Raw genomic sequence first — 24,194 nt, forward strand, 5'->3', positions numbered from 1 at the left:
ATGTGTTTCTTATTAGCTAACAGTGAGTGTCTACTTACAGCACTCACTTTGGACTTCATCAACATTTATAATGAAATATACTCAGACTTTCTTTAATAGAACTCACAAATTTGTTTAAATGTTAAGTAGTAATGTCAGGAATGTGCATAGATAATAATTTCTTATTGATCAGAGGCTACTCCTATAGCAGTATTGAATTTGTAAGGCTTACAGAAATTTACTAATTTGTCATACTTTAGAGTTCTCTGAGTAACTCAGTTGTTAGTTGTATGTAAATGTCATTATCTTCTAGTTATCCTTTGATCAATACTTCCTCTTCTCATTTTCTATTCCCCTTTTCCAATGAATAGAATGCTAATACTGAATTTCCTAACTGAAGCAATCACTCTTGACATTTTTATAGATATTCTTTGCTTCTGGAAAAATTTGCTTCTGTCAGTTTGCTTTTCTGAAATTTAAAATGTATTTAAAATATATGTATGAGGATAGTTTTAACATGAACTTGTGATTTCACAAGTTTTGGCAATTTCAAGTTGATAATAACTTGAGAAATAAAAGCCTAACATGTGCTGTGTGCACAAAAAATGTGGCAATTAATACCCAGGAATAAAACTAGATGTTAAAACTAAAAATAATGCAATGGAGTTGCCTTGTTAGAATTTAGAAGCTTATTCTTCAGTTTCCTCATGGCTGTTTTCACTTCCTGATTTCTCAAAGTATAGATTACTGGGTTCAGAATGGGAGTAAAGATGGTATAAAACACAGATAGAATCTTGTCTATCAGAAAACTGCTTAGTGGCCACATATAGATGAAGATGCAGGGCCCAAAGAACATGAAAACCACAATGAAATGAGCTGTGCAGGTAGAAAGAACCTTAGATGTTCCTTTTGAAGAATGATTTCTGATAGTAACCAAGACAATAACATAAGAACTGAATAGAAGAATAAAGCAGGACAAGGCAATGATGCCACTTGTTGAGATCATAAAGAGGCCCAGGACGTAAGTATTTACACATGCTAGTTGGAACACCACAGGAAGGTCACAGAAAAAGCTATCTACCTCATTGGGACCACAGAAGGGTAATGTGAGAGCAAATATGACCTGGCTCATTGAATGCATGACTCCTACAACCCAGGAAACCACCACAAGGGCAACACACATCTGGGGACTTATGATTGAAGTATAGTGGAGAGGCTTGCATATTGCAATATACCTATCAAAAGACATGGCCATTAGCAAAATAATCTCAGTGCCAGTAAAAAGGTGTAGAAAAAATATCTGGGTGATGCAACCATCAAAGGAGATGGTTTTGTGTCCACTGAGGTAGTCTGTAATCATCTTAGGGGTTGCAAAGGAAGCAAGAGACATATCAATGATGGAAAGGTTGGTGAGCAGGAAGTACATGGGGAAGTGCAGATGAGAGTCAGCTATCACTGTGATGACTATGAGGCTATTACCCACCATCGTTGCCACATAAAAGAGCGAAAACACCACGAGGAATAATGTCTGTAGTTTCCAGGATTTAGAGAGTCCTAGCAAAACAAAATCAGAAACTGTAGACTCGTTCACCAAATCCATCATCCTGACTGATAGTTGGAAACCTGCATCAAAGGAAAAGAAAAAAAGTTCAAGAGAAAATATGATTCTATTGAAGCAAAGGCTCTATTTCCCAGATTCATTTTCACAGACTTTGTTTCCTCTAGGAAAACTTATCTTTAGTATTCTTTCCACCTTCATCGGCTATATTAATTTGAAAGGTAAGATATTAGGGATCTTGGTGAAATACCACTTAAGTCATAGATGTTGAAAATAGCACTTTCCTTCCTAGTGCTGATGGACAATCCAAATGAGATTAGCCTGTGTAATTTTAAAGATAAGAACTCACATTAAGGAAGCACTTACTCTGGGCTGACTGTGTGTTAAATGCACACACACACACACACACAGGTGTAGTCATTTAGAAACTCATCCATACTGAAAGTATGAATTTCCATAAGGTTATCCATAGTGAAAGAACATTAAAAATTATCTCGCAAATAAGTGACATGGGCTCTTAAGCAACGTTATGGACAGAATTAACAGTTGCAAAACTTAAAAATTTATAGAGAATCATTAACACATTTATGGATAAAATTCATCTGATTGAGACCTACCAGAAACACTAAGAAAATTAGTTTTGTTGATATTTACCCAAACTAAGGAGCTTTATAAAGTCAGCAAAAACAAAACTGGGAGCTGACTGTCAGCTCAGATCATGAACTACTTATTGGCAAATTCAGAGTTAAACTGAAGAAAGTAGGGAAAACCACTAGACCATTCAGGTATGACCTAAATCAAATCCCTTATGATTATACAGTGGAAGCAAGAAATAGATTCAAGGGATTAGATCTGATAGACAGAGTGCTTGAAGAACTATGGACGGAGGTTCATGACATTGTATAGGAGGCAGTGATCAAGACCATCCCCAAGAAAAAGAAATGCAAAAGGCAAACTGGTTGTGTGAGGAGGCCTTATAAATAGCTGTGAAAAGAAGAGAAGCAAAAGGCAAAGAAAAAAAGGAAAGATATACCCATTTGAATGCAGAGTTCCAAAGAATAGCAAAGAGAGATAAGAAAGCCTTTTTCGGTGATCAATGCAAAGAAATAGAGGAAAACAACAGAATGGGAAAGACTAGAGATCTCTTCAAGAAAATTAGAGAAACCGAGGGAACATTCCATGCATAGACAGGCACAATAAAGAACAGAAATTGTATGGACCTAACAGAAGTAGAAGCTTTTAAGAAGATGTGGCAAGAATACACAGATGAACAAAACAAAAAAAGATCTTCATGACCCAGATAATCATGATGGTATGATCACTCACCTAGAGCCAGACATCCTGGAATGTAAAGTCAAGGGAGCCTTAAGAAGCATTCTACGAACAAAGCTCATGGAGGTGATGGAATCCCAGTTGAGCTATTTCAAATCCTGAAAGATGATGCTGTGAAAGTGCTGCACTCAATATACCAGCAAATTTGGAAAACTTAGCAGTGGCCACAAGACTGGAAAAGTCAGTTTTCATTCCAGTCCCAAAGAAAGGCAATGCCAAAGAATGTTCAAACTACCACACAATTGCACTCATCTCATACGCTAGCAAAGTAATGCTCAAAATTCTCCAAGCCAGGATTCAATAGTGCATGAACCGTGAACTTCCAAATGTTCAAGCTGGATTTACAAAAGGCAGAGGAACCAGAGGTCAAATTGCCAACAACCACTGGGTCATGCGAAAAGCAAGAGAGTTCCAGAAAAACATCACTTCTGTTTTATTGACTATGCCAAAGCCTTCGACTGTGTGGATCACAACAAACTGTGGAAAATTCTGAAAGAGATGGGAATACCAGACCACCTGACCTGCCACTTGAGAAGCCTATATGCAGATCAGGAAGCAACAGTTAGAACTGGACATGGAACAACAGACTGGTTCCAAATAGGGAAAGAAGTACATCAAGGCTGTATACTGTCACCCTGCTAATTAAACTTATATGCAAAGTACATCATGAGAAATGCTGGACTAGATGAAGCACAAGCTGAAATCAAGATTTCTGGAAGAAACATCAATAATCTCAGATATGCAGAGGACCCCACCCTTATGGCAGAGAGCGAGGAAGGACTAAAGAGCCTCTTGATGAAAGTGAAACAGGAGAGTGAAAAGTTGACTTAAAACTCAATATTCAGAAAACTAAGATCATGGCATCTGGTCCCATCACTTCATGGGAAATAGATGGGGAAACAGTGGAAACAGTGACAGCCTTTATTTTGGGGGGCTCCAAAATCACTGCAGATGATGACTGCAGCCATAAAATTAAAAGATGCTTACTTCTTGGAAGAAAAGTTATGACCAACCTAGACAGTATATCAAAAAGCATAGACATTACTTTGCCAACAAAGGTCCATCTAGTCAAAGCTATGGTTTTTCCAGTAGTAATGTATGTGTATGAGAGTTGGACTATAAAGAAAGCTGAGCACCAAAGAACTGATGCTTTTGAACTGTGGTGTTGGAGAAGACTCTTGAGAGTCCCTTGGACTGCAAGGAGATCCAACCAGTCCATCCTAAAGGAAATCAGGCCTGAATATTCATTGGAAGGACTGATGCAGCTGAAACTCCAATACTTTGGTCACCTTATTCGACGAAATGACTCATTTGAATAGAATCTGATGCTGAGAAAGATTGAAATCAGGAGGAGAAAGGGACAACAGAGGGTGAGATGGAATCACCAACTCGATGTACATGAGTTTGAGCAAGCTCCTGGTGGTGATGAACAGGGAAGCCGGACATGCTGCAGTCTATGGGGTCACAAAGAGCAATTGAACTGAACTGAAGAAGACTGAGTATCAAGTATATTGCAATATAGTCATTACCCCAAAGAAAGACATTTAACTGCTTCTCTATTTCTTTTTTTCCTTAAATAGGAGTATGTTCATCCTACAAATATTTGTGATTACATGATTACATGACTTAAAATTTTACCTTGTCTTCTAAAGGATATGTCACACCACTTCTATGGGAATAAGCCTTTAGGCTTAGTCCTACTTCTGTTTGAATTGTCCCTTCATATATGCCAACATATGCAAACTGTTTTAATGATCTAACCCTCCAGATTTAGAAGGTGGAAGTAGGAAAGACACAGAGGAAAAAAATAAAAAAGAAAAGAGCACTTTTGCTTACCAGATCTATAGCAGAATCAGGGCTTTATGGTATACACAGTGTCGAGCAGGGTCTGACAGAAAATGTAGAGGAGTTAGTTTTAAATATAAATAAATGACCTAGGTGAATCATTAGCTGTGTAGCAGCTGTAGATAAAATGGATGTTGTAGGGACTTGGGAATTGATCAAGAAATCATATTTCAATGGGATCTTTTGAACAACAAAAGTGGTATGATTTAGTTCACAACAGGAAGATACATTAATTTTCTCATGGGAATTTACAATGATTGTTTTTACCTGGACCTGAGAGAGTCAGGGGATGGAAGTTGGGAAAGCCAATATTTAGAAGGTAGAAGGAGATGTCAACAAATTTTAATTAGCACTCTTGATTGTCTAACCTTGTTCTAGAGGCCATGGGAGAATAAAATCCAGGAACATGGCAACCCACTCCAGCATTCTTATTTCTGCTTTAAGTAATGTATAATTTTTTGGAGTTACTGAACACTCATAAATAAAAAATTTTGTGAAACAATGAAGTCAAGTATATCAAGTTTTCCACCAATTCTTAGAGATAAAGAGTGAACTGGATTTTAGATAAGAGAAAAATTGTGGTGTGCTTAATCAATCAAGAAAATGTTGTTACAGAAGAAATATCATGAAGTTGACCTATAATGAAAACTAAAATTTTGTTTGGTAAGGGAAAAAAGTATGTGGGAAATAAAATAGTGGAGCTTATTTGCAGGAGCAAGATATTCAGTTGGCAGTTTAGAAGAATAAGAATGCCACTCTAAAATAGGACTTGATATAAAAGAAGACAAAGGCTCATTGTAAGACTATAGACAGAGTTATGGTTACTTGAAATCAATATTTTGTAAGGATTTATACAGATTATTTGAGAAGAGAATTTGAAGGCAGGAAATTATTAAGTTAAATAGGTATAGAGAGATCCCTTTGATTAAAGTATTAGCAATGTGTATGTTATTTGGATAAATAAAATAAGAATTCCAAGTAACTTATCATTAGGAGTTATTTATTAATTGAACAACTAGCTATCTTATTCTACTTAGTTCATCTCTTCAGAGACCCTCCATTGCTGTAAGAAGAGTATAATTCCCACTTTTTTTTTTTTTAAACCAAAGCCTTGGAAACATGGTTTATTCATTCAACATAATATGGGCAGAAGTTTTGTGCCATATGTGCCACATTTGAGCAGAAGCTTTAAGATTCAATGCATAATTCCCCTATTGCTCTTTATCCATTTTCTTGGGTCCAAGGATGAAGAGATGATGGGGACCAGACTGTGCTCATAAAAAGACACAATACTGTGAACAAGTTCGTTATCTCCTAATTGTTGTATACATTTAATATCATGCAATGGCACCCCACTCCAGTACTCTTGCCTAGACAATCCCATGGATGGAGGAGCCTGGTGGGCTGCAGTCGATGGGGTCGCTAAGAGTCCGACACAACTGAGCGGCTTCACTTTCACTTCTCACTTTCATGCATTGGAGAAGGAAATGGCAACCCACTCCAGTGTTCTTGCCTGGAGAATCCCAGGGACAGGGGAGCCTGATGGACTGCCGTCTCTGGGGTTGCACAGAGTCGGACACAACTGAAGTGACTTAGCAGGAGCAGCAGCAGCAATCATTATCCCAGCAGGCTTAAATTGATTATAAAATTAATATGAAATTTCAAAGAACCTAAGGTCACCGAAACAATGTGAACAGAACAAATTTGTTAGGCTCACAAAATCTGTTTTCAGCACTTACTATAAAGCTATAGTAATCATTAGAGTATTGTGTTTGTCTAAAAAATAGATGCATGGGACAGAATGGAAAGTCCAGAAGAATTTCACATATGTGATAACTGATTTTCAAAGCAAGTGCCAAAATCATTCAATAGGAAAGAAGAGCCCTTTTAACAAAGGATTATTTAACAATTGTTCTTTGTTATTGGATATCTGTATGGAAAGGGGCTTCCCAGTGTCTCAGTGATAAAGGGCCTGCCTGCAATGCAAGAGACACAGGAAATGCGGATTGGATGCCTGGGTCGGGAAGATCCCCTGGAGGAGGGCATACCAACCCACTCCAGCATTCTTGCCTAAAGAATCCCATGGACAGAGGAGCCTGGTGGGTTACAGTCTATAGGGTTGCAAAGAGTCGGACATGACTGAAGAAATTAAGCACACATGCACATCTATATGGAAAATAAGTACATAACTTCAATCCTAGTCTGTAACCTTATGCAAAAACTATTTTTAAAATTAATAAGAAAAAATTTCAATAGGGGAAAAATTGGCTAAAAAAAAAACACTAAATAGGTAATTCCTAGAATAAATTACACCTAATAACAAATAAACCTATGAGAAATATTTAACCTCATTAATAGCCAGGGAACTGCATATTAAAATAAAAATCAATGCCATTTTTGCTCATCAAATTGATCAAAATTCAGAAGAATATTTAAGGATATTTTGTATCATGGGTGGGGCTTCCCAGGTGGTGCTAGTGGTAAAGAACCTACCTGCCAATACAGGTGACATAAGAGATGGGGATTTGATCTCTGGGTGGGGAAGATCCCCTGAAGGAGGGCACGGCAACCCACTTCAGTATTCTTGCCTGGAGAATCCCCATGGACAGAAGATCCTGGCAGACTATAGTCCATAGGATCACAAAGAGCCAGATATGACTGAAGTGACTTAGCACACATGCATATCATTGATGAATGTATAAACTGCAGTGTTAAAAACAAACAAACCCAATATCTTGGCAATAACTGCTAAAATTAAAATATACTTTTCTTCAATGTCATTTGACTCATAAATCTTTCTTTTGAGAATCAATTCATGGAAATAAAAGCAGTGATCCTTTAAACTATGACAAAAATATTTATTTTAGCAGAGTAAGCAGTGGGAAAAATAAGGGAAAAAAAATCGAATTACCTATTAGTAACGGAATTATATAAATTACAGAATACCCTTACATTAAAAAATACAGCTGTCATGAAAAGAAATATTTGAATTTGAATACACCACAATGTCTACAATAAACCATCAAATGAAAAGCAAACTGGTTGGTCATGTGTATTATATGATCTTAATTTTGTAAAAATCAAACAATAACAGAGTAGACTAACACTGACTACATCAAGGATTGAGAATAAAGAAGTAATTGAAGCATTTCCTTCTTTATATGTATTTGGATATTTTTCACGTCTTACTAATTTTGTTTGCTGTAAAATACATATAATATAAAACTTATCTTTAGTGATATTTAGTATATTCAGAGTATTGTGCAACTATCACCACCATCTAGTTCCAGAACATTTTTTTGTCAATGACTGGCACTATCCCCTTACATGTTCCAGAACATTTTATCCAAAAGGAAAGCCTGTATTTATTGAGCAAACACTCCCAAATCTCCTTTCCCCAAGCCCTTACAATCAGTAATCTGTTTTCTGTATGTGTTTGTCTATTCCTGACATTTCATACAAATGGAATAATATAATATGCAGCCTTTTGTGTCAAAATCCTGTACATAAATATTTGTAGCAGCACTATTCACAATAGTCAAAATGTGGAAACATCTATAAACTGATAAATGAATAAACAAAATGTAGGATAGCCATACAATGGAATACTATTTGGCCATTAAATGGAACGAGGTATAAAACAGTGATCCATGTACAGCCTGAATGAACCTTGAAAACATTGCAAGAAGTTACATGTCTTACTCTTGAAACTACAGTTGACCCTTGAACAACATGGGGGTTAGGAGTAAGAAGCCAAAAATTTGTCTGTAACTTGATAGTAAGCCCTCTGGGTCCACCATTCCACATCCATGGATTCAACTAACCTCGAATCGTGTAGTGTTCTCATATTTACTACTGAAAAAAATCCACATATAAATGGACTTGGACAGTTCAAATCTGTGTTGTTCAAGGTTCAACTATGTAACTATGTGAGTGTGTGTGTGTGTATAAAGTAATGTATATTGGAGATGAACAGACTGAAAAAACATCTCTTCCAGAATATTTAAGAGAAGTGGGACACAGGCAAATCTCTGCCTCCAATATTGGAGAGAAATGCAGGCAATATAGGAGTCACCAGTTATAAGAGCAAAGACTCTTAGATAGAAATGCCCAGGGAACCAGTACAGGGTGGGAAAATTTGAACTGTAATTGACTAATTGTGGAGGCTCAGTATGGACAACTTTGAGTGTTAAAAACTAGAGGACCTAGTCATATGAGCAAAATTTTATATTATTTATCTCCAAGAGTTAGACTAGATTCTCACAGTATATCAGAGAAAAATCTCCTCCAGCTTCCAGCAGAGGGGGAGAGGGAAAAGAAGCATCTTGAAATATGTCAGAGCACACACACACACACATATTAACAATGCCTGCCCTAGGGAAAACTATTTAACCAGAGCCTAACCTGATAGGATATTATCAGAGCCCAGCTGACCTAGAGGATGCGGAGTACCCCATCTCCAGTCAGCTTTGGCCTTCCAAATGGGAGAAAGGAAAATCCCAACTCTAGCTCACTCTAGACATTCTATCCCACCCAAGCAAGTAGGGAAAAAAAAAAAAGAAAGAAAGAGAAACACTTATGAAGTTCCCTCATAAGTACAGGCTTACTGAAACTCTGAGACCTAATCATGGGTCTATAGAAAGCTTCCCCTCACCCCTGCATTTCACTACCACATTATTTAAGGCCTGTTTATGGTAGCTCCTTTTACCCAGGTTTGACCATCCAAGAAAAAAAAAATTACAAAGCATATCAAAATCAAAACAAAAAAAGAGAAAAACCCACAGTTTGAAGAGGCAGAGTAAGCATCAGAACCATCAGAATGTATGGGATCAGAATTCCATACATTGGGAATATTGGAATTACCAGAATGGGAATTTAAAACAAATGTTATGAACATGATAATGAATAAAGTAGACAACATGCAAGAAGAGATGAACAATGTAAGCAAAGAGATGGAAATCCTAAGAAAGCACCAAAAGGGTAATGCAATAGATCCAAAACACTGAAACAAATGAAGAATGCCTCTGATGGGCTCATTGGTACCCTGGATGTGGCTGAAGAAAGAACATGGGAGCTTGAGGATACCTCAAATATTAATAGAAACGTTCAAAATTGAAAAGTAAAGAGAACAAAGTCTGAAAAAAGAAAAGAGAGAGAATATCCAAAGTCTGTGAGACTGCTACAAAATGTATAACATACGTGTGGCGAGAATTTCAGAAGAGAGAATGGAACAGAAGAAACATCTGAAACGATAATGAACCTAACCATAGTCAAAGAGCATTCCCTGCCCCAGGGAAACTGCCCCAGAAGTATTTTAGAATAGCCATGTGCCAAGTCACACTATGTGCCTTTTGTTTCTCTTCTTTTTTAATTGATGTGTCTGTTACAATTAACTGATCAGAGTCTCATCATTGTAGGTTGGGTGTGTGGAGAGTAGAATAGATGATGTCTTTTGATTCATATGAAGATCTCACCCAAGGAACCACCCCCACACACATACACATATATATATGTGGAGCTGGTGCAGAAGAAAAGACCCTGCACTTCTAGCCAAATGGTTGAGAATTTGGGAGTCTTGAAATTTAGTGGGCATATTTTCCATGCAGGAAGACTGTAACTAATTGTATCCAGAGAGTGAACAGAGATAGATTGGAAATCACAAGAATATATTACATCTTCTTCAAATAAAAACTGGACATTTTCCCAACCCCATGGATCTTGGCTGGCCTTGAAAATTGCTTTGAGCAATAAAATTTGGTTACAGGGTTGTGTGAGCTCCAGAGACCTGTGTGAGTTAGCAGGGTTCCAGTTTTCATTCCACTGTACTGGGATACAGTTCCTGTGTAAAGAATTTCAAACTATAGTAGGTTTCCAAGCTGTTAGATTCTTATTGATATAAATGATTTTGCATATGATAGCTGATAAACAGTATCTCAGTGTAATTTAACAGCTTTTTCTTTTTTTTTGGCTGCACCATGTAGCTTGTGTGAACTTAGTTCCCCAACCAGGGAGCAAACTCTGGGCCCACTACAATGAAAGCACCAAGTCCTAACCGCTGACCTGCCAGGGAATTCCCTAATACATTGTCTTATTAAAGTTTGAACATCTTTTATAGAGCTTGTACCTATTTGCATCATGCAAAATGCCAAGCTAGAATCAAGATTTTGGGAGAAATATAGTAATCTCAGATATGCAGATGACACCACCCTTACAGCAGAAAGTGAAGAGAAACTAAAGAGCCTCTTGATGAAGGTGAAAGAGGAGAGGAAAAAGCTGGCTTAAAACTCAGCATTTGAAAAACTAGCATCATGGCATCCAGTCCCATCACTTAATGGCAAATAGTTGGGGGAACAATGGAAACAGTGACAGACTTTATTTTCTTTGGCTCCAAAATCAGTGCAGATGGTGACTGCAGCCGTGAAATTAAAAGACACTTGCTCCTTGGAAGAAAAGCTATGACAAACCTAAGCAGTCTTTTAAAAAACAGAGACATCACTTTGCTGACAAAGGTCCATATAGTCAAAGTTATGGTTTTTCCAGTAGTAATGTACAGATGTGAGTGTTGGACCATAAAGAAGGCTGAGAGCCAAAGAATTGATGCTTTTGAACTGTGGTGTTGGAGAAGACTCTTGAGAGTCCCTTAGACAGCAAAGAGATCAAAACAGTCAATCCTAAAGGAAATCAACCCTGAATATTCATTGGAAGTACTGATGCTGAAGCTCCAATACTTTAACCACCTGATGCAAAGAGCCAACTCATTGGAAAAACCCTGATGCTGGGAAAGAGTGAAGGCAGGAGGAGAAGGGGGCAACAGAGGATGAGATGGTTGGATGGCATTACTGACTCAATGGACATGACTCTGAGCAAACTCTGGGAGATAGTGAAACACAGAGAAGCCTGGCACACTGCAGTCCAAAGGGTCGCAAAGAGTCGGACACAACTTAGCGACTGAACAACAACAACATATTTGCACATCTTTTTCCATTTCTCTGCATGGTTGCTGGTCTTTTTACTCGCTCATTAGCTCTTTATGTATTAATTTATCATTGCTTCGTCCTTAAAGGTTAGATTTTTTTCTTAGATTTTTTTCTAAGTATTAATTTGTGTCAGCTATGCTTTTGCGTTTCTGCCATGAAAACATATATAATCAAAATATTCAATTTTCCCTAATTATTAATGAATTTTGAGTTATAGTTGGGAATTATTTCCTCCCCTAGATATAAAAAGAAAATCAGGTTTTGCAAATAAATGTGTGTCCAGTTTTGAATAGTGGTAGGTAAGGTATAAGGAATTAATGTAGTTCTTTTCCAGGTGGCTATCCAGCTATCTCAAAATCCCTTGTTAAAAAGCACTAATTACCCCCTACTCATTTTAGAAACTTCATTTTTTATATACTTTATTTCCATGTGTAATTAAGTCTATTCCTTGGTTTTTAATTTTGTTTTTCTAATTGTTTTTATATTAATTCATCAATATCAAATTGTTTTATTTATGGCATATTTATAGCATGATTTCATGCACTCTAGAACTCATCCTCTCCCATTGCTCTACTTTTTAAAATGTTTCCCTGGCTCCTCTTGCATGTTTGCATTTTATTTTTCCAAAAAAATTTTGTAGTCAGTTTATCTAGATCAAAGAGGCCAGGTGTGATTTATATTTAAATTGCATTAACTTGGATTCATGTTGATGTATGGCAAAACCAATACAATATTGTAAAGTAAAAAAAAAAATGTATTAACTCTATAAATTCATTTGAGATGAACTGACATCTTTATGATGTATATTCTAATTCAAGATCATGGTATATGTTTCCACTTGTCCAAGTCTATATTCAGGTCTTGTAGGAGGGCTTTAAACTTTTCCTCACATAGGTTCTGAACACTTCCTTTAAGAGTATGAATTTTTCTGATCTCAAACAGGGAAACACATTCTCATTTATTTTTCAATGAACTGAGAGATAACATTTGTAGCCCCCAAGCCAAATAATAGATCCTATTTGTCTTATCTTTGTTGTGGCCCAAGATAAAGATCATCCCTTACATCTTTCCCATCATTTTCACTCCATGTACATAGAGCACTTAAGAATAATAATGACACTTTATGATCCATCTTTAACTCTGGACAAAACATGTTGAATGTTCTAATAATTCCCATTGGAACTTGAACATGTGTTAGTTCCCCCAGGGAGTAGCTGGTTCTTTTCATGCCATGATATTGAATCCATTCATATCAATACAGATGTTATAAATACACATGTCTCAAAGATTGTTGAGACTCTTTTATCCAAAAATTAAGCAGAGGATTGATCTGAGGTCGCTCTGGAGTGGTCGTCACTGCTTTCAGGGACTAGTTGAGTACCGGAAGGTTAATATGTCTGTGGAAAAGATCCTAAAACCATCTAGATCAACCCACTTCATCATTATCATATGAAGAATCAGAGGTACCTGTTAATGCAGTGGATTATCTAATCTTACATATCTAGGACAAGATTTGATCCACATTTTCTCAGTCCCAGTTCACTACTCTTTCTGCTACACCAATTTAAGTGTAAGCTGTGCTGGAGCATCCTTTTCAATATCAGGTATGTGAGTGCAGAATCAAACCTAGTTTCTGAAAAGGTTAAGTCAGAACAATGTGGAATTAGAGAAAGGGCACCTAACATCAAAACGAAAAGTCAAGAGTATGAGTACTTGCATGTGTAGATTGGCTTAGTCTTGGAGCAATTTATTTAGAATACATACTTACAGCGAGTTTTGAGAAAGAAGAGAAGAGAAAAACTTGGTTTGAAAACAAGATGAAAGGGCTTTGATGTGAATTCTAGGTATACATCATTTCAATTGACTTTCAGTGTAAAGTCTTCTTAGATCTCAGTGAGGATTTCCCTAGGCAGTTTAGTTTTAATGTTTACAGCATGTTGTTTTACATAACTTCTAAGAGTCGGGCACGACTGAGCAACTTTACTTTCACTTTTCACTTTCCTGCATTGGAGAAGGAAATGGCAACCCACTCCAGTGTTCTTGCCTGGAGAATCCCAGGGACAGAGGAGCCTAGTGGTCTGCCGTCTATGGGGTCGCACAGAGTCGGATACGACTAAAGCGACTTAGCAGCAGGTTCCCCATTATTTTTCTCTGTCTCTACATGAATCTGTTTCCTAATTTTTCTAAATGAACTCTAGAAATAGGAAGTTTCCTGCTGCAACCGCTTTGGTGAAAATCTATAAAATCCAGCAGTTTAAAAATATCTGCCTTCAGGCAGTAGCGTGTTTAAGAGATTTTATATTTAACATATACCTGGAAATATATTAAGGCTTCAGGCTTTAACCATATCATGTTCATGAGCCTTTGAGGTGTATGGCATTGGCGGCATAGAAAAGGATCATACATGCCTGCATAACTGAAATGGAAAACTAAGAGTAAGAGGCTATCTCATTTGTATTCTGAACCATGGCTAATAGAAAATTTAAACAGACTGTTTCTCTGTATCCATTTTTTTCAGGTTGTATTCCCTTACCCCACTCATTGCAGGAAACCAGTGCCTACCCTCCTTTGCATCATTGTGTTCCCACTTATAATCAATCATAATTTTCAAACGTTGTTCATTCCAGTCTTTCTCTGGCACCATGATGTTTTGCAGAAGGTTGTCATTCCTTTCCCATTCAAAACTTGGCATCTACCTGGGAGATTTTTTAAGTGTTTCACAAACTAAGGAGTAATATTCAAATAACTGAATTTTTATTTCTTTTATAAAGATTGGCATCATACTTTAAGCAAATTGCAAAATCATAAGAATTAACATGAACTGATACTTTAATTAGTTAGTTAAAATATCTAGAAAGGTCATGGGGAAATATTTGAGCAATGTGAACAGAAGAATGATACAACAGAAAACTATTATCAGGTGGTGGGAAACCCCTATGTTGTTTCATGCAGAAAAATCTCACTTTGTGTTTAATCACTGTATTTCTCCTCATTCTCCTCCATTTTGAAGTGCCAGAGTCCTTCCTGAAATCAAACTAAATGGCCTGGAATAATCAGTCAGTCATAACTGAATTCATACTACAGGGTCTTTCCAGTTCTTGGGAACTCCAGATGGTCTATTTCCTGTTTTTCTCTGTAGTCTATGCAGCCACTGTGCTGGGGAACCTCCTCATTGTGCTCACCATTGTATCAGAGCCACGCCTGCACTCCCCCATGTACTTTCTGCTGGGCAACCTCTCCTTCATTGACATGTCTCTGGCCTCATTTGCCACTCCCAAAATGATTGCAGATTTCTTCAGGGAGCCCAAAGTCATCTCTTTTGAAGGCTGCATCACCCAGATATTCTTCCTGCATCTCTTAGGGGGTGTTGAGATTGTGCTGCTGATATCCATGTCTTTTGATAGGTATGTGGCTATTTGTAAGCCTTTACGCTATTTAACCATCATGAACCGGAGAGTGTGCCTTGGGCTTGTGACACTTTCCTGGATTGTCGGCATCTTCCATGCTCTGAGTCAGCTAGCATTTACTGTGAATCTGCCCTTCTGTGGGCCCAATGAAGTGGACAGTTTCTTTTGTGATCTTCCCTTAGTGATCAAACTTGCCTGCGTAGACACATATATTCTCGGAGTGTTCATGATCTCAACCAGCGGCATGATTGCCCTAGTGTGCTTCATTCTCTTGGTGATTTCCTACTCTGTCATCTTGGTCACTGTTAGGCAGCGTTCTTCTGGTGGGTCCTCCAAAGCTCTCTCCACCTGCAGTGCCCACTTCACTGTTGTGACCCTTTTCTTTGGTCCATGCATTTTCATTTACGTGTGGCCTTTCACAAATTTCCCAATAGACAAAGTTCTCTCAGTATTTTATACCATTTTCACTCCCCTCTTAAATCCAGTAATCTATACTCTTAGAAATAAGGATGTCAAGGATTCCATGAGAAAACTTAGCAGCCGTGTCTTGAAGTCTAGCAAGACTGATCATAGCCCTTGATTTGCTTTTGCTCATACAAAAATGAGCATTTATCCCCCTCTCTTTGTTGGTTAACAATGCCATGCTAGTGCAAGAAATCATATAGCTCATGGCAGAACTATTTTCATCATCAGTCTCCGCAGTTACTGAGTTTTGGTCATATTAAGAGTTCCTCACATAGCATAATATTTACAGTGGAACATTATCAAACCAATATCCAAAATTTTACCTCACAAGGACTCACTTTTTATAATATTCAACTCTTGTCAGATGTAGGCATTTATTTGAGTATTAAGACATTCACATGTTTTAGGAAAGAGTAGATTTCCTTCCAGACTCTTATGATTAAGAAAAGGAGCAAATGTGAAGGTACCAACACTTGTACACTGAAGCAACAGTGCAATTCTTTATTGTTGATGAATAATACATTTTAGTTCAAAGGTCAGAAAAAATACTGCAGTTTCTTGGTAAGTGAAGATGTTTGCTATTTAATATTTTGTAACCTATCTTCAATAAGAATAAGAATGTTCTTTATTTCAGTCCCTATGTCCTCTAGTGTGGATTAAACCATTTTAAAACAGTACAGTAAACACTAAGAAAATTCTTACAGTCATATTCATATAGAAAGATTCTGGAGTCATATGTACCAAATCCCATCCACATTTCTGATCTACAGAAGATGAAACTAAGATCCAAGGACATGATAACTTTTCAAGGTCATGTTTTTTAATGCAGGATTTAGATCACTCAGGTTTCCCTGGTGGTTCAGTAGGTGAACAATCTGCCTGCACTGTAAGAGACCTGGGTTCGATCACTGGGTCAGGAAGATCCCCTGGAGAAGGAAATGGCAACTCATTCCAGTATTCGTGCTGGGGAAAACCCATGACAGAGGAACCTGGCAGGCTACAGTCCATAGGGTCATGAGAAGTCAGACACGACTGACCCACTAACACTTTCATTTTCTTTCTTTAGATCATTCACCTATAAACCGTTTGTTTCCTGACCAGTAAGCTATTTCGGTACCGTTATATTTACTGTATCATTTTGTAATCAAATGCCATAATGTAAACATTAAGGTCCTAAAAGATCTGAGCCATTTTCCTTATGCTTAAACACAGTATTTGACTTAAGAAATCTATGAAACAATGCTCCTTCAACTTAGATGATATATCTAGTAACTAGAGACATCAGAACATAGAAATAACCTAGTAATATCTATTCATTTTACTGATGATTAAACTGAGAATCAGGAGAGGGCAATGGCAACCCACTCCAGTACTCTTGCCTGGAAAATCCCATGGATGGAGGAGCCTGGTAGGCTGCAGTCCATGGGGTCCCTAAGGGTCGGACATGACTGAGCGACTTCACTTTCACTTTTCACTTTCACCCATTGGAGAAGGAAATGGCAACCCACTCCAGTGTTCTTGCCTGGAGAATCCCAGGGACGGGGGAGCCTGGTGGGCTGCTGTCTATGGGGTCGCAGAGTCGGACACGAATGAAGTGACTTAGCAAACTGAGAATCAGGAAATTATTTTCCCAAGTTTTTATACCTTTAAGATGATAGAGTCCTACCAAGAAAGTGCCTCTTCTCTTTATGTCTCTCTTCTCTATCAATTGGACAACAGCTAAATTACTTTTAAGAGCAATTTGGCTATTGTCATTCTGAGAGTTATACATAGGAAAAATTTTAATGCTTAAAAGTAAATACTTGCAACCATTTATAGTTTGTTTTCCAATTATCCAGTTGGCTTGCATTGTCAAAATTTGCCTAATATTGTATGTAATATTATATAGCTTGGGTTTAGATAAGGACAGATGTATATATTGATTGATAGATAAATAGATTGTAAAGAGTTGAATATAAAGGTAAATAAATTATTAGGTGAATGGATGGGCAAATAGATGGATATGTGTGTATGGGTGGGTAGATGTGTAGCAAGATATAGATGGATGCTTACAATAATGAAGAAGTGAATCTAGAGCTTAATATATTGACTCAAGTTTCTGTGTCTGTATGTTGAATGTATACAACTATAAATTGCAATCATGTTACTTTTTAAAAAATTATTTGAAAAGTTATTGGACCTGATAGAATTCAAAAGATATATTCTTACATATGTTTCTTATGATGAAGTAGAAACAATTTATGAATAGGCTTAATGTCACTGGGGAGATGGACTAATGAATTATGTTAGTGAAAAAAAATATTTTTAAAGCCCTGTAAATATTTTCTATGAACATTATAAATCTGTCTTCCCACCTTCTCAACTCTGTTAGTTAGACCAAGTCTGCAAGTTGGATGAATATTCATATTTTGTTCTAATCAATAGCCTATGGTTGGCTAACCAGAGTAAGGAATGCTCCATTATTTTTTTTTCTATGCCCAGGCTATGAATTTTGTTTTCCAGTTTAGCATCCTAACATGCACACTGCTAGAATTATAGCCAAATAAATGTCATAGATTCCATTACATGAAACTTTGCATGTGCTCTAGAGTAAGACCCCAAGCATTAGGAGTGCTACACGGAATATTAGCCCCAAAGACAAAATCTAGATAGTTGGCATAAGCACCAACCTAAGGAAGTAAGAGTAAAGAACGATCCCAGTCCCCATTCTAAGCTCTCCACTGATGGTGCCTTCTTCCTCCTTGTCTCATATTTTCTATCACCAAATAGCTTTCTGAGGTGCTCGTCAATCTTTCAGTCTCATGACCATAGAGAAGAAGCCTAACACTTAGTCCCAGTGCTGCTGCTAAGTCGCTTCAGTCATGTCCAACTCTGTGCAACCCCATAGATGGCAGCTCACCAGGCTCCCCTGTCCCTGGGATTCTCCAGGCAAGAACATTTCCTTCTCCAATGCATGACAGTGAAAAGTGAACGTGAAGTCGCTCAGTCATGTCCGACTCTTCACGACCCCATAGACTGCAGCCTACCAGGCTCCTCTGTCCATGGGATTTTCCAGGCAAGAGTACTGGAGTGGGGTGCCATTGCCTTCTCTGATAAAAGATCAACCTAGCAAATGATTTCCAGAAATATTGAACCCTAATGTATGATTCTATCTTCACCTCCAAGAGTCATTAGCCTGATTAAAATTGTCTATGGTGTTGTTCTATAGAGTCATGAAATGTGACTTTATGTTCCTCTTATTTAATTAATTGGATTTCCTATTGTCTATTTACTTCTATTGAACTTAAACTATTTTACATGTTCATTTCCAATTAGAGTCTAATAAATGAAATCAGGAGTAAATGTATTTTGAAATGTCAAAATACTAATATTGTTCAAAAAAATTAAATGTATACATAAAACAAAATTGAGATTTGTGTTAGATTGGATGAGTGTCAAGCCATGAGCCATCAGCACCAAACTAGTTTCTTGGTCTCAAAATCCCTTTAGATGTGTTTTTCTCCCAGCAGCAAAGCCACTGCTATTCAAAAACCACACTTTATAGTATTACTGTCAGAATTTAAGCAGACAAAATAGCATGTGAAAACAACTCAACAGAATAGAGTCTGGAACACTGGAGAAAAAGAAAAGTTAGTGTTCAAGAGTGAGAGGAATGCAAGATGGAACTGAAGACATAATCAGGATCCAGATGATTCATATCCTACTATACACTTTAATTGTTGTATATTCCCCAACCACATTGGTTTTTCTTCTGTAACCCATTTAATGAAGCCTGTTATATTATAAGCTTTTGGGAATAAATATTTGAGAATAAATTCATACATTTGATCTTCATAAACAGTGTAATAACAATGTCAAAATCAACATCACCATTGGGGAGACAAGTGCTAAGTGGTATATGCTTCACCAGGGATGTCCAAGTTTCTTCTGTAATCCATCTTACTCCCCTCCAGGTATTATCTGACCTTAATGTAAAGACTTTACCAACTTCTGTGTCATCCCCTCAATGAAGATGCACCAACATGCCATTCAGAAAGGCAGGTCTTTTCAGGGTATGGGAGCTAAAGAAATTCTGGGAAATAGCTTCAAGGTGCAGGGTGATGAGAAAAGAAGAGAATAAGAAGGAAAAGGGAGCCTTCTTTCCAGAAATTGCTGGGCCAACTTACTAGTCATTGGCAACTCAACTCACTACACAATATAAGGTTCAGTATGCATATCAAATAAGAAGATTCAAAGATACAGGAGAGATTGGAAAGAGACAAGAAAAAGTAGGATATCTTTTCTTTTGCATCTACAACAAAGTGTTAAAACACAGACTGTATATTTTACACATCCTTTTATGTACCAAAATAAGTGAAAATAAGTAAACTTCCATGAAATCACTTGATAAAACTGTAAAAAGTTCTCAAAACAGAAACTATAAAAATTGGCCTGTTGCTTCCAGCCTTCCCTCAGTTACCCAGTGCTCCCCATTGTCTCTGCAATATATACCTAGCATCCCAGAGTTGATAAAAAATTATAATCAATTGATCTAAGAAAGATATGGAACATTTTACCTTAGCCAAATTGAGAATTATAACTGTAATGTGCGTGTGTGTATGTGTGTATGTGTGTGTGTGTGAGTCACTCAGTCATGTCCGACTCTTTGCGACCCCATGGACTGTAGCTCACCAGGCTCCTCTGTCCATGGAATTCTCCAGGCAAGAATACTGGAGTGGGTTGCCATTCCCTTCTCCAGGGTATCTTCCCAACCCCGGAATCAAACCCAGGTCTCCCATATAAACCCTTATAGCATCTCAGAAATCTTTGAGAACTGTTCCACTTGACCTCTATTCCATTAGAAGTCAAACAACGATCATATAAGCTTTTTGGGACAGTGGGTTGTACATTAAATGATACACTATTGACAATTTACACAATCCAGATCATTCCATTAGAAGTCAAACAACAGTTATATATGTTTTTTGAGACAGTGGGCTGTACTTTAAATGATACACTATTGACAATTTACACAATCCAGATCTAAGTGTCATCATTTGCGTGTGTGTTCAGTCGTGTCCGATTCTTTGTGACCCCATGGACTGTAGTTCACCAGGCTCCTCTGTCCATGGGATTTCCCAGGCAAGAGTACTGGAGTGGGTTGCATTTCCTTCTCCAGGGAATCTTCCTGACCCAGGGATTGAACCCGCATCTCCTATGTCTGCTGCATTGGTAGGTGGATTCTTTACCACTGAGCCAATGGGAAGCCCGTGTCATCATGGCCCCTTAAAAGACCAGGAAGGAATGTTATCTTTTATGTAGTTGTCTTGTTGATTCTAGGAGAATGTTGCTGTTTATGGTTGAGCTGGTATTTCTGCTGATGGGGGAGGTTTGGTCGATATGTGATGCAGATACACAATGCACAGGAGAGGAAAATAAGGAGACCAAAGAGCAAAGAAATTTTTTTTAATGTTTTTTCACATTTTTCTTGCCCTGCCATAGAATGTGAATTTTATTTCACGCCAAGGATGGTTGGATGGCATCACTGACTCGATGGACATGAGTTTGAGCAAACTCCAGGAGTTGGTGATGGACAGGGAAGCCTGGCGTGCTTCAGTCCATGGAATCGCAAAGAGTCGGACATGACTGAGTGACTGAACTGAACTGAAGCTCTGGCTACTTTCTATCAACACAATCTCTTTTCACAACCACTAACATTACATCTTGTTCTCTAGAAATAGTAAACTACATTTAGCTCCTCAGTTCACTAGCAATTTTTTAATTAATTTTTTAAAAGTTTTGGCCATACTGTGTGGCATGTGGGATCCTAGTTCCTTTACAATAGATTGAACCCACACCCCCTGCATTGAAAATGTAGAGTTTTAACTACTAGACCACCAGGGAAGTCTCCCCTCTAGGCATATTTATGCTTCTCTGCCTTTGCCTATGCTATTCCTTCCTTCTGACATACTTTCCTGCAACTTGGCCTTGAAATCTCAGATTCAGCACTACCTCTGCAAACCTTTCTCTGACTCTGCAGGCACATTTGGACATGTCTTTTCCTAAGTCCCCATATTACTGTATACAAACTTACATCATGGCAATTATGACATTCCATTGCAATCACCTGTGTTTGTATTAGGTATAATCTCTTCAAGGTTAGGAATTATGTCTTATTGTTTCTGTTTCCAAATGCATAGCACTTAGACTCTGATTAAGAAAAAGAGTCAAAAGACATTTCTTGGATTATATTTACTGAGAGAAATTAGGGTGTCTCTCTTTGACAAAGGCAGAAAATCTTACTTATGATAATGTCATCTCTTCTCCAGAGACTAAGGCTGAACTACTTCCACAAGAGGCCAATCCTATTCTCCAACAATCAAAGGTACACTTGGAAGAACTAACACAGCTCTTCAGTGTACAATGAAATGCAAATGGCTAAAAGCAGACTTCCACTGAAATGCAGTCAAAGAATGAGAATCAGGACACAGAGAAAGGCATTTTTAAAAGAAGAAATATAAAAGATTTTTTGATACTTCCAATTTGGTTTAAATCTTCATGAAAGAATAGTTTGCTGAAATATCAGTGTTCCTCAGTGATTCAATAAATGCTATGCTGAGAGTAAGCCATTAAATTTCATGGCAAAATTGGATTATGTCAAAGTGGAAGTTAGAGCCGGAAAAACAGTTTATAGGCATAAAATGAAAAAGGTGTATTATACATTTTAAAATCTTTATTAAAGAAAAAAAATTAAAAAAAAATAAATAAAATAAAATCTTTATTAAAAATACCAAACTGCTGGGGGTAATACACATGAATGGAATGACTTGGTACAAAATAAAACAGAGAGATGAGCTCTCTAGTACTCACCTGATCTGGAAACTCTGCTACAGCTTAGAATTCTGGTCCAATGCTATATGGCTTAAGATTTTGGGTTTTTTTGTTTTGTTTTATCTCATTTTTAAGACAATGCAGCAAGCTGTATTTTCTTGTGAAATTTCTCACTATCTAATTGACACTCCAATACTTTGGTCACCTGATGCAAAGAACTGACTTGTTGGAAACCACCCTGGTGCTGGGAAAGATTGAGGGCAAGAGAAGGGGTGATAGAAGATGAGATAGTTGGATGGCATCATTGACTCAATAGACATGAGTTTGAACAAACTCTGAGAGATAGTGAAGAACATGGAAGCCTGGAGTGTTGCATTTCGTGGGGTCACAAAGAGTCAGACATGACTTAGCAACTGTACAACAACAACAAATTGGATTAATTATTCTGATTTCTTTATAAACCTTTGAGGGAAGACAAAACATGGTGGGAATCCAAACATTTGCAACTTGCTAACTCTGCTTAAGGGAGAAGGCAATGGCACCCCACTCCAGTACTGTTGGCCAGAAAATCCCATGGATGGAGGAGCCTGGTAGGCTGCACTCCATGGGGTCGCTAAGAGTCAGACACGACTGAGTGACTTCACTTTCACTTTCCACTTTCATGCATTGGAGAAGGAAATGGCAACCCACTCCAATGTTCTTGCCTGGAGAATCCCATGGACGGAGAAGCCTGGTGGGCTGCAGTCTATGGGGTCGCACAGAGTCAGACACGACTGAAGCGACTTGGCAGGCAGCGGCAGCAACTCTGCTTAAAGAACAATGAGAAAACTAAGTTAGAGAGGTTAATTAAATTACCTCAAGACTAGTAAGTGGTGTAGAGCTGAATTTAGGCTAGAAAATCTGGCTTTAATGATGATACTCACAATACCCACTCTAGGGGTTCCCTAGAACCCCTACGTGTGTGTGCGTGTGTGTGTGGGTGTGTAATTATACTGAAATGTAGTTATCAAAATATGCTTTGAGGACACAGTCTGAGGTTTAACCAATTGCACTGGAATGGGATCTACCCCCAGAAATGCCTAAGTAGAGCTAGATATTCACTCTATAGCTTCAGGGATATCTTAATCATATGAAATGGCTAACTTTATCCCATAAATTTATGCTTCCAATTTTAGCAACGTTTTTTCCAGTGGTCATGTATGAATGTGAGAGTTGGACTATAGAGAAATCTGAGGGCCAAGAATTGATGCTTTTGAACTGTGGTGTTGGAGAAGACTCTTGAGAGTCCCTTGGACTGCAAGGAGATCAAACCAGTGAATCCTAAAGGAAATCTGTCCTGAATATTCATTGAAAGGACTGATGTTGAAGCTGAAACTCCAGTACTTTGGCACCTGATGCAAAGAACTGATTCTTTGGAAAAGACCCTGATGCTGAGCATTGAAAGCAGGAGGAGAAGGGGACAACAGAGGATGAGATGGTTGGATGGCATCACTAACTCAATGGACATGAGTTTGAGCAAGTTCTGGGAGTTGGTGATGGACAGGGAGGCCTGGTGTGCTGCAGTCCATGGGGTTGCAAAGAGTGAGACACAACTGAGCAACTGAACTGAGCTGCATTTTAACAATTTCCTGAACAGTACCATATCTTCACACAAACAGTTCTGTCTTTGTAAATCTATCATATTGCTACATGAACAATTCCCTTATACTTTCATAAATCTGGACAAAGTTTTTCTATTGTTGAAATATTTAATAATGTGCTACATATAAAATGAATAGATGATTGTCACCATTCATTCCCCAGTTAATATTTTAATACATC

General features: G+C 37.7%; 2 protein-coding genes across 2 annotated transcripts; one reads left to right on the forward strand and one right to left on the reverse strand.

Moving 5' to 3' along the window:
• Positions 1 to 625: 625 nt before the first annotated feature.
• On the reverse strand, positions 626 to 1,582 carry LOC102398449 (olfactory receptor 4K2). Its single transcript, XM_006052391.4, has one exon. It carries the CDS (start codon positions 1,580 to 1,582, stop codon positions 626 to 628), a length of 957 nt encoding a protein of 318 aa, XP_006052453.4.
• A 13,148-nt stretch (positions 1,583 to 14,730) lies between these two features.
• Positions 14,731 to 15,678, forward strand: LOC102396543 (olfactory receptor 4K3). Its single transcript, XM_006052385.4, has one exon. The coding sequence runs from the start codon at positions 14,731 to 14,733 to the stop codon at positions 15,676 to 15,678; it is 948 nt and encodes a 315-aa protein (XP_006052447.4).
• Positions 15,679 to 24,194: the final 8,516 nt, after the last annotated feature.

This window comes from Bubalus bubalis, chromosome 11 (assembly GCF_019923935.1).
Source record: "Bubalus bubalis isolate 160015118507 breed Murrah chromosome 11, NDDB_SH_1, whole genome shotgun sequence".
Taxonomy (NCBI): Eukaryota; Metazoa; Chordata; class Mammalia; order Artiodactyla; family Bovidae; genus Bubalus; species Bubalus bubalis.